The sequence below is a fragment of the Coloeus monedula genome, assembly GCF_965178545.1.
Source record: "Coloeus monedula genome assembly, chromosome: 18".
Taxonomy (NCBI): Eukaryota; Metazoa; Chordata; class Aves; order Passeriformes; family Corvidae; genus Coloeus; species Coloeus monedula.
Window position 1 is genome coordinate 1,289,803 of NC_138798.1, and position 12,752 is coordinate 1,302,554.

At 45.9% G+C, this 12,752-nt stretch overlaps 1 protein-coding gene across 1 annotated transcript in view; it reads left to right on the forward strand.

Annotated features, from left to right (window-relative positions):
- TMEM132D (transmembrane protein 132D) overlaps positions 1-12,752 on the forward strand; it is a gene marked incomplete at both ends in the record, with an annotated part of 204,564 nt that overhangs the window by 159,427 nt on the left and 32,385 nt on the right. Inside the window, one exon of the mRNA XM_082293258.1 lies at positions 9,748-9,891. Coding sequence (XP_082149384.1) covers positions 9,748-9,891 — 144 coding nt within the window. The remainder of the gene's footprint in view (positions 1-9,747; positions 9,892-12,752) is intronic.

A 12,752-nucleotide genomic window follows, 5' to 3' on the forward strand; every position in this document is an offset into this window, starting at 1 on the left:
AGGCACTGCTGCCTCTGGCCGGCCCTCGGCTGCCAGGGTCACCGCAGGCGTGTGGCACACGGAAACCGAGCACCGAGGCAGGCTCGTGGCAGCCTGCGATGGGAGCTAATGGAGTGTTTCGCTCCCGAGTACAAGCAGAGCCGTGTAAAGCACCGGCAGGCAGAGCCCAGCAGATGTGCAGTCACAAGTTAGAGACTACACCGAAGTTGTTTTCAGCTGAGAACGTGTCTGTTGGTAAAACAATAGGAAAATCTAAACTTATTCAGAAAACAAACCACTGAATCTCCTTTTGTTCCAGCTCTTCTGCATTTCTCAGAGGGCTCTGACGGGGCCTGATTCCCACACAGTCCAGGTCTGGGGAAGCCTTCCATAGGAGCTCTGTTCCCCAGTAACACAAACGCCCATCATTTACACCCCTGGCATCCTGGATATGTAGCAATGCTTTTCCAAGGAAGTTCCTGCAGCTCTGTGACCACTGACTCGTCCATGTGTTCCTGATCTGTAGTATCCAGTTCTGGCCTGTGCACAAACAGGCTCCCTTGGGAGGGCAACGATGGATAATGGATGGATAGTGGATGGATAATGGATGGATAATGGAGTGTGGGAGCAGGGAGGGCTCTGCTACCACAGCAGCCTCTGTTCCCAGCCGTGCCCAGCCTTTGCTGCGTGTCCCACATTGCGCAGACCTTCCCCAAGTCCTGCATCCTTTACGAAGGGAAGTGGGACCTGTGGATTCTCTCATCAGCAGCTGCCCTTCCCTGGAGAAGCTGCGGGTCCCCATCCTTCCCTGTCCCCTTCCCCTGTTCTGTGCCTTGGATTCCTTCCCACTCCACCTCTCCCATCCTTCCCAGCCTCAGCTCTCTCCCAGCTGGTCCCTTGCTGCCTGTGACAGTGCAGAAATGCGCTGGTGGCCAGAGCAGGGCGGGTGGGGGTGCCTGGTGGCACCGAGCCCTGAGTGCCCCTGCCCGTCACCCCCGGGGCAGCAGGACGGGAGAGCAGCGAGTGTGCAGCCAGGGAATTATGCAGATTTTGGGGCTGTCTGGCTCTGGAAAGCAGAGAACGACAAAATAAAACCTGTCAAATTGCTCTGCTGGGTATTTCTGCATCCCAAGGGTTGCTCTGAGGTGCTCCTTGTTGGCCAGGCCCCAAGGAGCCGGTGGCAGATGGGGAAAGGGTTCCCCAGCTGTGTCCGTAGGATTCCCTTTGGACCACGGAGCACACGGGGTTAGCACAGGGTGGAAGATGGGAAGGATTCGTGTGCAGCTGGGAATACAGCCTGGGAATGACAGCACCAAGCTGTGAAAGAAACAGAATTTTAAAAGAACATATTAAACAAGGCTAGTGATTTGTTTGGGGATTGTTAATGCTTCCCTCCATGAAAGCAGAGCTGTTCAGTCAGTCTGACCCCCGTCACGCTGGCTCTCCTACACATCCCACCAAATATTTACTCTGCTAAACTGCATTGCCAGAGTCTCGTTGGCATCTTTTCTTTGAAGTGATACCCCAGAGTTTTCATTTTGTTGCTGGAAATCCCTACATCGCATCCCATAGTCCACCCCTCGCAGAGCTCCCAAGCCCCCTGCGGGCACCAAACCTCTGCATTAGGCTTCCCAGCTGCAGGCCCGAGAATCAAAAGAGCCTTCCTGCTGGCACATCAGTGTGGCCCCGAGACACTGACCCCATGTGTGAAATTCTGATTGGCTTTAGCTAATTCTGCCTGACATGTCCCTACCAGTCTCCCCAGCCTCAGCAATTGAGTGGCATCGGACACAGTGTTTGCCTGTACCTGAGGCCAGATTCCCAGCTCTGCTCCTCTGGAAGGTCTCCTGTGAGGATTTCCCTCCTGTGATGGTGTCTGACAGTACTGGCAGCCTGCTTAGGGAGAGCCAAGAAGAAATCCTCCCCAAATACGTTTGTTTGTTTGCTTTTAAGAGCAAACCTTGTTGATTATCAGCTAAAGCAGCCTGTCTGGATCAAAATCAAGTATGCACACACAGCTTCATGGAGTTACAGTTTGGGGCCTGTGAATTAATTAGCAATGTCTCTGAAGAACCACAGCCTGCCAACTCTCAGGCTTCCTGGGTCTGACTTTGATAAGCAGTGAAGGTACATGACAGCTCCCTGGGATGGTGGTAGCCTACTTAGCACTGCAAACCACCCAGACACCAAAGGACGGCTCCCCAGAAGGATGCTAACACGATTCCTAAATGTTACACATCAAAGGGACTTCGTCATCTTAAACCTGAGACAAATTAAATTTACATTGCCTCTACAGCTAGGAAGAACATGAACTCCCATGGGAGGGTTTTCCTCCCCAGCTGTCAGGGTGTGGAGGAGACCCAGTACAGCCTGGTGGCTTTGCTGGTAATGTACACAGCCTGTCCCAGTGCTGAGCAGCTCATTGCTCTCTCCAGACAGTTTGCCTGTGTGCTGTTTGCTCCCACAAATACAGAAACTACAGGTTTGAAATTACACATTTCAGCTCTGGGAAGTCACTGTGAGACACCTTAAACCCTTGGGTGCCTTTATCCCAGCAGCAGAGCTGTAAATAACAACGAGCCCCGAGAAAGGAGGCAGCAGCCCTCACCGTGACTTTGTTCTTGCATTTGTTGTGTTTGCCATGTTTTACCTGCAAGGAAACTGTTCCCTGTTGTTAGCTGGAGCAGCAGCCTGACCTCGGCTTCGAGCTGTGGGCTGGACACTGCACAAACACAAAACAAAACAAAGATCCCTGTTCTGAGCCATTCCAGCTGAGCCACTGAGACAGACAAAGGTGTGGAAAAGGGACACAACAGGCAAAGGTGTTTTTCTCTCCCTGGGAATGAGATGATTTATTTCCTGGCTTTTCTCATCACTTAAAGATGTGGAGTTGCATCCTGCAATGCCAGGCAGGTGGGATTGCCCGTCTTTACCACGCACCCCTGGGAAACAAGGGAATTACCAGCCTGGGCAGCAGCCTGGCTCTGCTGGGGCAGGTACAGCAGCACCTGCACTTGGCTGCTGAGATGCATTTCTTTCCTTCTTGAGCTTTTTACTGAACATCATGGGCTGTGTAATGAGAAACCTCTCGCTGCTGGTCATCTTCTAATGATGCCACTTTTCCTTTGTACCACCTGCCTCTCGTTTGGCTCCTTCTCTCCCTGTTTACTACGCCCAGCACTGTCTTATATATTTAGCTTTTCTTCCCCACCCCCTCCTCCAGCCTTAGCCATAGATTCTATCTATATCGAGATGAAAGTTCGTTAGTGAGAATATAAAATAGCTTAAAGGCTTTGCAAAAGTTAAGTCTGAGATTATATATAATTAGGTATTTTTCCTGAATGCTTCGTGTGTGACAGTAGGAGGGGCAGAGAGTCTCTCTGATTATCTCATGTTGCTTTTTCCCTACAGCACAATCCAGCCATTGGCTGTTCTCTGTGGTTTAACTGGAAAATTGGGATTGCTGGGCTTTGTGTATATTTGGGGTTTTGTTTCACCACTCGTCCTTGCCACATCTGCTCCCTGCATTGATTCTGCCCCAGTGAGGAGAAGTGAGAGCGTGGCTGGAGGTGTCACCCCCCATCACATGGAGTCTAAATTATTCAAGGAATCACAGGCTGAAGGAGAAAGGATGAAAAATATATTCAAGCATTGATTCTGCCACCCACTCCTTTCTAAACAACGGTTTTGCAATCACATTTTACCATTAAAAAAATCCATTTTCCCTTCTCTCTCTGCTGTGTGGAAGAGTTGGAGTCAGCAGGTAGATCTATCCAGAGAAACTAGCATTTGGGTTTCTGTGGATGCTCCTTTTTAACCCTGTGTCAGCACATCTGACCGTGCAGCTCTCCTGCCTTACTGAGCAAAAAAGGAAACTGATTAAGTAGCAAGTGCTTGAATTAAACGTGATTAATTCCCTTATATCCCCCCTCCTCTCTCCCATTCCCAGAGACTTCAGATTTCATTCTGCATGATGAAAGGTGCCCACATTAAACCAAACATTTAACCTTGAAGTTCATGTAAGTCTTTTCACATTTGCACATTCAGGTTTCACCATCGTTTCTCATACTTGCAGTATTTCAGCTTGTACTTTCAACTTTCCTGTTTATGTTAAAGGTCTCACAAATTAATGTGGGTTATTTCTGGCCACTGTTCCTTTATTTTTTTGGACACAGAAGAATTGCAGCTAATTTTTCAATATTTTTTCCAGTGCATCCTAAAGAACCTGAAAACAACAGGGGAAATAAGGAAATCAGAATTATATTTTATATGTTTCGTGCTGTTTTCAAGCTCAGAGCTGACAATAACATACTACAGTGAGGAAATCTGCTTTGGAGCAATTTAGGTTTCTCTGCACCACCTTGTATCTAGCCCCACCAGCTGCTTCTAAAACTTGTACTTCAGCTGCCATAATCTTATCATTAAAGGTGGATTTAGGTTTTAAGAACCGATGAACAAACCCTTTTTCCTTGCAGCCACAAGGCTGGGAGATGACTCTGCATTTCAGGTGCAAGCTCAGCTTTAGTCCAGCGCTCAGCACTAATCCCAAATAATCGAGGGGTGGTGCACGGACCCTCAGCAGCTCCTGTGGAGAGAGGCAGCTCTGGGCTCCATTGTTCAGCTGCTGCTTCCCAGCTTTTCAAATCCCTCCTCTGTCACTCGTTTTGTTTCCTACCCTTGCAGTGGTAACAGGGGGAAAAAAGCTGGGTTTGACCCCATCCATGAGAACGTCAAGCATTTAGACTTTATTGGTTTAGAAGCTTACTAAATTTAAACAGAAGCATTAACATGGCCTTGGGCTCTCTTGACAGTTATAAACTCTTCCTTGGGGGGATTTCTGTAATGCTTTCTAATCAGCTTAAGGAGTTAATTAAACAGCTGTCACTTAGCTTCTTAATTCTGAGACTTGATGCTAAATAAGATTTGAAATTAGTTATGCATGAGTGAAGCATGGATCCTCTGATATGAGCAAGATGGCTGCTAGCTGAAGAGGAGGACAATCTAGGTCTTTTTTTAGTTAAATAGTGAAAAGATTCAAGGTGGTACCCTGTATCAATGCTTTACATGATTAATAGAAAACATGTAAAAAAGAGGAGAATAGAGAACGTTAAGGAATGTCAAATGAGAGGGATTTCCAGGCAGCTGTTCATTCTCATTTGTGGCATGCTTTGGACTTCAGGAGATTTCAGGGATCAGTTTATTCTCTTCCTGATTGCAGTCTGTACGTAACCCAAAAGCCAAAATACCTATGGAAACCAGAGAGGGACACGCTTGATTTCTGAAATTCAATCTTTAGCCTGCAAAAATACATTCCACTGCTGGAGTGAAGAACGTCACTGGAGATCTGCTGTGCTCCTAGAACATGAATTACAGTGTCGTGGGGACTTGCCAATCCTTTTTTCCCTGTGTATTGTAGTGGGACAAGCACTTCTCCTCCTGAAGGGTGGGAGTGTGGTGGGTGGAATGATGCACTTCACATGCAAGAGAAAAGCAACAATATTTTATTGATAATTAAGGCAGTGAGTTAACAAAGTCCGATGGTAAATGTGGTTTGATGGGATTCAGTGGCAAGGTGCTCTTGAGTATTTACAGACAGGGTCACACAGAGCTGTCAGGGGAGCCTCCCTCGGAGTCAGGAGGTTCAGGAAGGAGCTCCTTGTGTACTGAACTGAGAGTGGAGTTCAGGTGCAGCTGAATCAAAGCTAAACATGAGTTGGCCATACATTTATTTCTTCAAAAAGTATATATATATATATATATATATACACCCACATTCAAACATTAGGAAATACTGTGTATACACAGACAAGTGGGGGCAGAAACAGAAATTCAGAAAGATGTATAAAGATATTGTTAAAGTCCTTTTTATTCACCCTAGGAAATACAAGGCAAAAGATGTCTGAAGGGAAATTAAATTTCAGGGAAGCTACCTATTAAAATTGAAAAAACTAATAGGTATTCACTTCTGCATTTCAACTTAAATAGATGCTTACTGTGTACATCTTCTGAATATGTTTCTGCTGGAGGGCTTAATATGCTCAGTTATTTAATATGAATCTCTTCAGTAAGCAAAGAACACTCACTCCAGCATCTTCTTTAAAGTATTACTATTTATTTACCATGGTAGCAGTTTCAGAGTAAAGATTACCTGGTCTTCCATTTCTAATACAAGGAGAGACATGTTTTTCTCTGATTATTATTTCATTTTATTATTGGAGGGGCTCAGTGTAAGTGAATTATAGAGATATGCAGTGTTAATAGTTAGAGAAAGTTCAGCATCTTTTTAATAGCTGCTGAGGGAATCAACTTTTAACAGTGAGACTGTTTGGCTGCAGCTGTGCAAAAGCATAACTATTCCCACCCTGAAGTGCCCTGACACCTTCTCTCCTGTAATCTATGTTAGTTATAGATAAAGAACATAATATTTCTTCAGGAGATTCCTTTTTCACTCAAGCAGCAAAAAGCAACAGTTTTAAATTAGTAACTATTTAGATTTATAGCTTTTACATGCTGAGGCTCTGCCCTGTAAATCTCAGTGTAGCTAAATAAGTATCATGTTCGTTTCCTCAAAATGAAGTAATTTTCATGTGCTTTCAGCAGGGGAACGCTCAGCCCTTTCTGGCCATTAAACAAATGCCTGAAGGAGCATTTCGCTGTGCCCCTGCTGTGTAAGTTGGTGTAAATGGTTATTACTGCTCTCTGTTCAGGGGTGAGATACAAACCAGGTGCCCAAAGAAATCATCCTCGAGTCCTTCCACGTGGATGTACTGAAATCTCTGCCAGCAGAATATCCAGCTCAGTGTCTGCAGGGCAGGTCAGCCCAGTGCCAGCCCAATTCCACCCCAGTGCCAGCCCAGTTTCAGCCCAGTGCCAGCCTACTCTGCCCCTCCTCCTGCTGCAGAGACCTGCTGGGTGGCTTTGCTTTCCTGACACTGAACAAGCAGCTGTTGAGTGAAAGTCAGAGAACCACCTCAGCCATTTGCATGAACCCCCGGCATTCCTTCTTGCCCCTCACCTCCCTCATTTCTTTGGGAGAGACAGGGGACAAAGATTGTTTTGGAGATTTTTGTGATGGTCTGAGAAGCAGCAACACCCATCCTGTCTTGCTCATTGCAGGGGTACAGACCATGCACAGTTCTGAAAACTCTGTGTTTCTGAACATGGCTCTGGGGTGTGGCTCCAGACAAAAGCTACAAAACTTTGAATCTGGGATCTTTGATTTCAGGTAGAGACAAGATGTATTCGCTTCCTTACCTCAGTCAGGGAGGAACGTGCTCGTCTCGTGCTTGTGAGTGCTGTGATTATTTAAGCACAGAGCTGCCAGGCTGCAGCCTCCCACGGGGCTCTGGGGCAGGACTGAGGCTGTGCCACCGAGCTGTGCAGCCAGGGGGGCCCTGGACACGCAGCAGTTCCCGGTGCATCAGATGTGCCATGGCCCAGGAGAGCAGGGCAGTGGCAGGAACAGCTGGGGCACCACAGCCCAGCTGTACAGGCGTTCCATACAGGGGCAGGGCACAGCTGGATCAGGTGCACTCTGTGCTCGGAATATCCAAAGCTAGCACTGGAAAACTCGGAGACTCTAAAGAAATTCATGGCGTTTTTGAGAATTATTCTCAGTTACTGGCTCTTACCAGGGGAAATTACATTTGCCTTTGGTAAGCAGACCTCATTAATCACCCTGTTTCAAAGGCTTGGTTATTAAACTTCCCTTTGCTTTATGAAATAATTGCAAGGGTCAGACTGTAATGGATGCACGGGAGGGAGTGAGCTGTTCCTGCTTGGGGGAGCAGCTCTTCTTAGCTTGGCACGAGGTGTGAGCAGCTTGGTAGGTGGTGTGGCTTTGAATAGTCCCAGTGAAAGGAGATCCATGCCCAAGTGTTTCCAAAAATCACTAACACCAGGACATAGCACCTGGATTCTGTAATTACAGTGGATGCTCAACAGTGTTTGTTCTGTCAAGCTGCCCCCATTTGCAGCTCTGTGGAGCGTACAGGAGAGCAGCAAGAGTTTCTGAGTAACCTGCATACAGTAGCTTTGGTACAAAGCACAGATGGGGAAAAAAATCAAAGAACTGGGAACTTAATTGCAAATCTGAGAACTCAGTTGCTTGAGCAGTATGTTCTGCGCCGAGAACAAATGCGTGCTCAAGACAGACCTGACTGTACAGGCAGATATTCTCGCCTTTGTATGAATTATAATTTCAAAATATCTGAAGGGCTTTTGTGCTGAGGGAGGGAGAGGATTTTCTTCTCAAGTTCTCTTTTTGTGAAATCCTCTTTCTCCCTTCCCTAAAGATCATGGTGAGGATGGGGCAACCTTAGCAAAGCAGCTATCAAGTGACCAGGAGGGTTTTTTTTCTTTCTTTAAATATCACTTTGAGTCTGAATAAAGTGTGTCTGTTTCTTTAAGTAAGAGGAAAAGGTCTTTTTGATCTGAATGCTTTAGAGGAGAGAACTCTCAGCTTCTCCCCTTTAGCCCAAGAGGCAGTAGGAGCAGCCATCATCTTCTGGTAACTTGGTTCCAATCTGCCACTTTCTTGTCTTCCACGAGTAAAACCAGGTCTCTCTCACAGCTCATAGTGGGAGCTATTTAGATAATGAGAATTTAGCACTTGGGGGGCTTGGGAAGCCTTTATTGCACAAGAGCCAGCTGAAATCAAGAGCCTCTTGTTCGACAGGATGGTCCAAGCTTCACAGGCACAGCTCTGAAAGGCTCAGAGACCTTTCCAGAAATGAGCAGGATCTTGCAATTAGGGGTGGAAGGACTCAGGCAGCAATTTGTGTTCTGAGTGTCTTGGCAGAGACCAGCAGTTCTGTGGTGCCAGACAGAGGTGACACCCAGGTGACAAAGAGCCCTGTTTAGTCTGATGCTCTTCAGATAATCAGAACTCAGCACTTTTAACTAAGAAGTGGTGAATCAAACGGGAGGAGTGTGTTTTGCAATAATCCTCATCACAGCAGTGAGGTGCCACAGGCACTGCTCCCCACGGAGCTCACTTCGTTTAAAGAGCCCAGGCCCTCTCAGCATCCCTTGTCTTTCTGGGAGAGGCTGGGTTTGCACAAGCCTCTTTAAAAGGTAAAGAAAGAGTTGTGGGTAAGTGCTTGCCCAGCAAGAGCCAGGATAAATCCTAGAAAACCGAGGAGGGTCTGATTCCACGCAGTCCTTTACACAGGACCTGAATCTTAAACTAATTCTACCTGAGAGGAAGCCCTGTGACCTGTCAGGAGAGGCAGTGCCACTGTTTACAGCCTCTGAGGTGCTGACTTGGCCAAGATTGCCTCCCCAGGAGCAGCTTAAATGCCGTCCCTCGAGCTGTGTCCATGTGCGTGGCCAGCCTGAGTGTCCAGGCACAGAATGTCAGGATTTGTAGGAAACTTCCAGAAAGCAGATTTGTGGGTAAACCAGCAAGACTTGAGACATTTCTATGTGATAATCAAGATACTTAATGTGCTGCTCAGGCTGTTGCCACAGCCAGGTGCTTTGTTTATGTGGTGCAGGGTCACTCCCCAGGTGCTGGGCTGCTCTAGCACTTGGTGAGCATTCCTGAAACAGCAATTAGGGCGTGACAGGTCTCAGCAGCCCTGAATCAGAACTGGGAGTTTGGTTCCAGGATTGCAGGGAGGAAATCTGCCTTTCCTGCCTGCTGCACTTGGAACGCCGTTCTTGCCATAGGCATTAGGAATTACAGTAAAGCTCGGTCTAGGTGGTACTAATGCATTAATAGCAAAATACAGATACTAAAGGGCCCTTTTTTTTCTTTTCTCTTAGGAAGCAGAGATCCTGAACACAGCTATTCTCACTGGGAAAACAGTGGCTGTCCCAGTCAAAGTGGTTTCTGTGGAAGATGATGGGACTGTGACTGATCTCGTGGAATCTGTGGAATGCAGATCATCAGATGAAGACGTCATTAAGGTAGGACCAGGCTGCTCCATCACACCAAGGCACAGGCCCTGCAGAACAGTGCTGCTCTCTAATGGAACGAGTTCTTTTATTTTCCTGACTGCTCTGCTGCTGGAACACCAGGATTTATGATTGCTGTTACTGCTGTGTAGCTCGGTTCAGTGAAGCAACAAACCAAACACAAAATCACAGTTTTCCATCCTGCTCGTCAAACGCTCGGGATTGTCTGACACTTCCCACTTTCCAAGTGTTTTCAGAGTTCCCTGTCCCTTTGCCTTTCCAGTTCCATGGGCTGTGTAGGTTCAGGAGTGTTGGCAGCTGTACTGCTGCTCTCAGTCGTGGCTCAGGGTGTGCTTTGCTGGCCAGGGTGAGGTGAGAGCTCGCAGGAGTGCCTTTAACTTCCTTTTTCCTACTGAAATTGGAGGGTCAGACTGGAGCCTTAAGAAAATCGGTGCTTCTTGAAGGCTTTCAGCAAGTACCAATATTAGTACTAAAATCTTGTAAGAAATGGTGCATCTTTCTCTCTGCTTGATGAATGATTACGTGGAAGGAGCTGCTCAGCAGTGGTGGTGGTGGCAGATAAGGCACAGAGGATTCCAGCACGGTGACACACACTTGCCTTGTCTGCAGCAGCTTTTATCTTTTCACAAACTCCTCTGTGGCTGTCACTGGAGAAGAGGAAACAAGAGATGTGGCTACAAATAAAAGTTAAAATTGAATTTTTTTTTTTTTTTTTTTCCCAGATAACCAGCATGTCACAAACTGATTACAAACCCTCCAGGCCACCCTCCCAGCTGCTGGGAATCGCTGTTATCCCATTAACTCTTGGGCACTGCTCCTTATTGAGGACTTGGCCTCTGGGAGGCTTGCCTTGCCAGGAGCTGCCTGGGTCGCTGAGGGTTCTGCCTCTCACCCCGGCTCCTTCGGGTGTGCACTGCAGCAGCTGAGGGCTCTGTGGAGCTCCAAAGCCTCCCTGAGCCCCAGCACCTCCAAGCCACCCTTCCTGGTGGGCGTTTTTTGCCTCTGTAGGCACAAATGAGTAGATTCTTGTTACTGTCATATGGGAAACTGTTGGAAGTTTGAGACGTACCCAGGTTTGGTGGCTTCATGTCACAGAGCCAGTGACAGCTCGGGGCAGAGTAAGGGAGAAATAGAGCTGGGCAGAGGTGTGAATGGTCTTTCTTGAGCTATCTCTAAAGATCTTTTCTAACAACAACAAAAAAAAGGCGATTTTTATGCTCATTGGACTTGTTTTAAATAATTCCTTTGTGGTAATTTCTTATACATGAGATGAACCCCAGCAATTTCAAAGTTTAGGTTTTTTTATGCTTCCCTTTTAGAATCTGCTCAGTGTTCCTGTTTATCTGATCAGCCACCATGTTGGTATCTTCTGATTGAATGTGTCTTTCTGACTGTACTGGTAGTAACCTTTAGGGTTTGGGTTTTTTTTCTTCTATGAAACCCTTTTGTATCTGGTAAATCTGCTAAATATAGCAAATTGTTGGACTTGATTAATCGAGATTTAAAAACAGAAGGAAATTATTTGTCCTTATGTTGTGGGAGTTAATGGACTAAGTCCTTACAAGCTCACTCATCTACTATTTAATTTTTTTTTGGTGAATTGGAAAAAAAGATTTTGAAAGCAAATATATCATTTGGAAGATGTAAACAGCTTTGCTTTCTGAAGTTTCCGTCTTTGCCTGTAAGGACATGAATCTACCAATCAATGCTCGTGAGTTTAATCTTATTCATGTGCACACCATTAACAGTGGTGTCAGTGCCAGCCCTGTGTCAAACCAGGCTGTCACCAGCAGAGATCAGGACGTTCTGGGCTCCTGCTCTCCCCTCTGCAGCAGCAGAGAGGTTTCTGCAGAGCTAAAATGAGTTGCCAGTTTAAAGTGAGCTCTTAATTGGAACTGTCTCTCTGAGCTTCCAGTTTACCTGCTCTGTCTCAGGCCAAGCCTTGTTCATGGGCATCTAATGAAGATAAAGATATATAATTACTGGCCAGCCTTCAGCATGCAGCAGTAATTAGAGTTTCTGTTCTCTGGGCGTTAGAGCAGTGAATAGAAAATGGAAGAAAAATCTGCTTAAGATGCCCATTGAAATATAAAGACTAAGATTACATTTCTCTGGGTCTTTACTGTTGCTGTTTTTCAATGCATCTGTCAAGTAGCATCTAACAGATTGATTATGTCTTCGTGGCTTAGCTTTTATTGCTAGTTTTTTGGTGTTGATTAACAATGAGATTAAGCTCATTTTCCTTGCACAATGAGGATACCTCATTCTTCTTTTCATTTCAGGGTCCACATTTATTACTCACTTCTTTCATCTGAGACTTCAAAGAACTTTAAAGAGCTGGTCCAAACTCTGCACTGGCTCATTTCGTGCCTAACTGCACCTACCTGAACTTGGGTGAATATGTCAGAGCAGAACTTAGTCCACTGAAACGATACTTTTATTGACAAATGATTATCAGAAATCATTTGGTCCAGCATGACAGAGTAACCACACCAAAAAATGGAGGTTGTTACAGGCTCTGTTTCACAAATGAGGACTGTGAGACACAGAAAAGTTAAGGTGTAAATTGCAAAGTGCTCTAAAGTTCTGATCACTTGTAGATGGCAAAACTCCTACTGAATTAGTGGAAAAAAAAGAGAGATTTTTGAGCATACTTTATTTTGCTGAGTTATTAGTAAGGGATAAACCCTCAAGGTGATTTAAATCAAGAATGAGGAGAAAAGAAAAATCAGCTTCTTTTAATCTTTCATTTTGAAAAGACATTTCTGTTTCCAAATGGCCATTTTTTTTTCAAGGCTCAACAAAGCCTGGAATTTTCCAAAGCAGCACTTGCCAGTGCTCTGGGTTTTCAG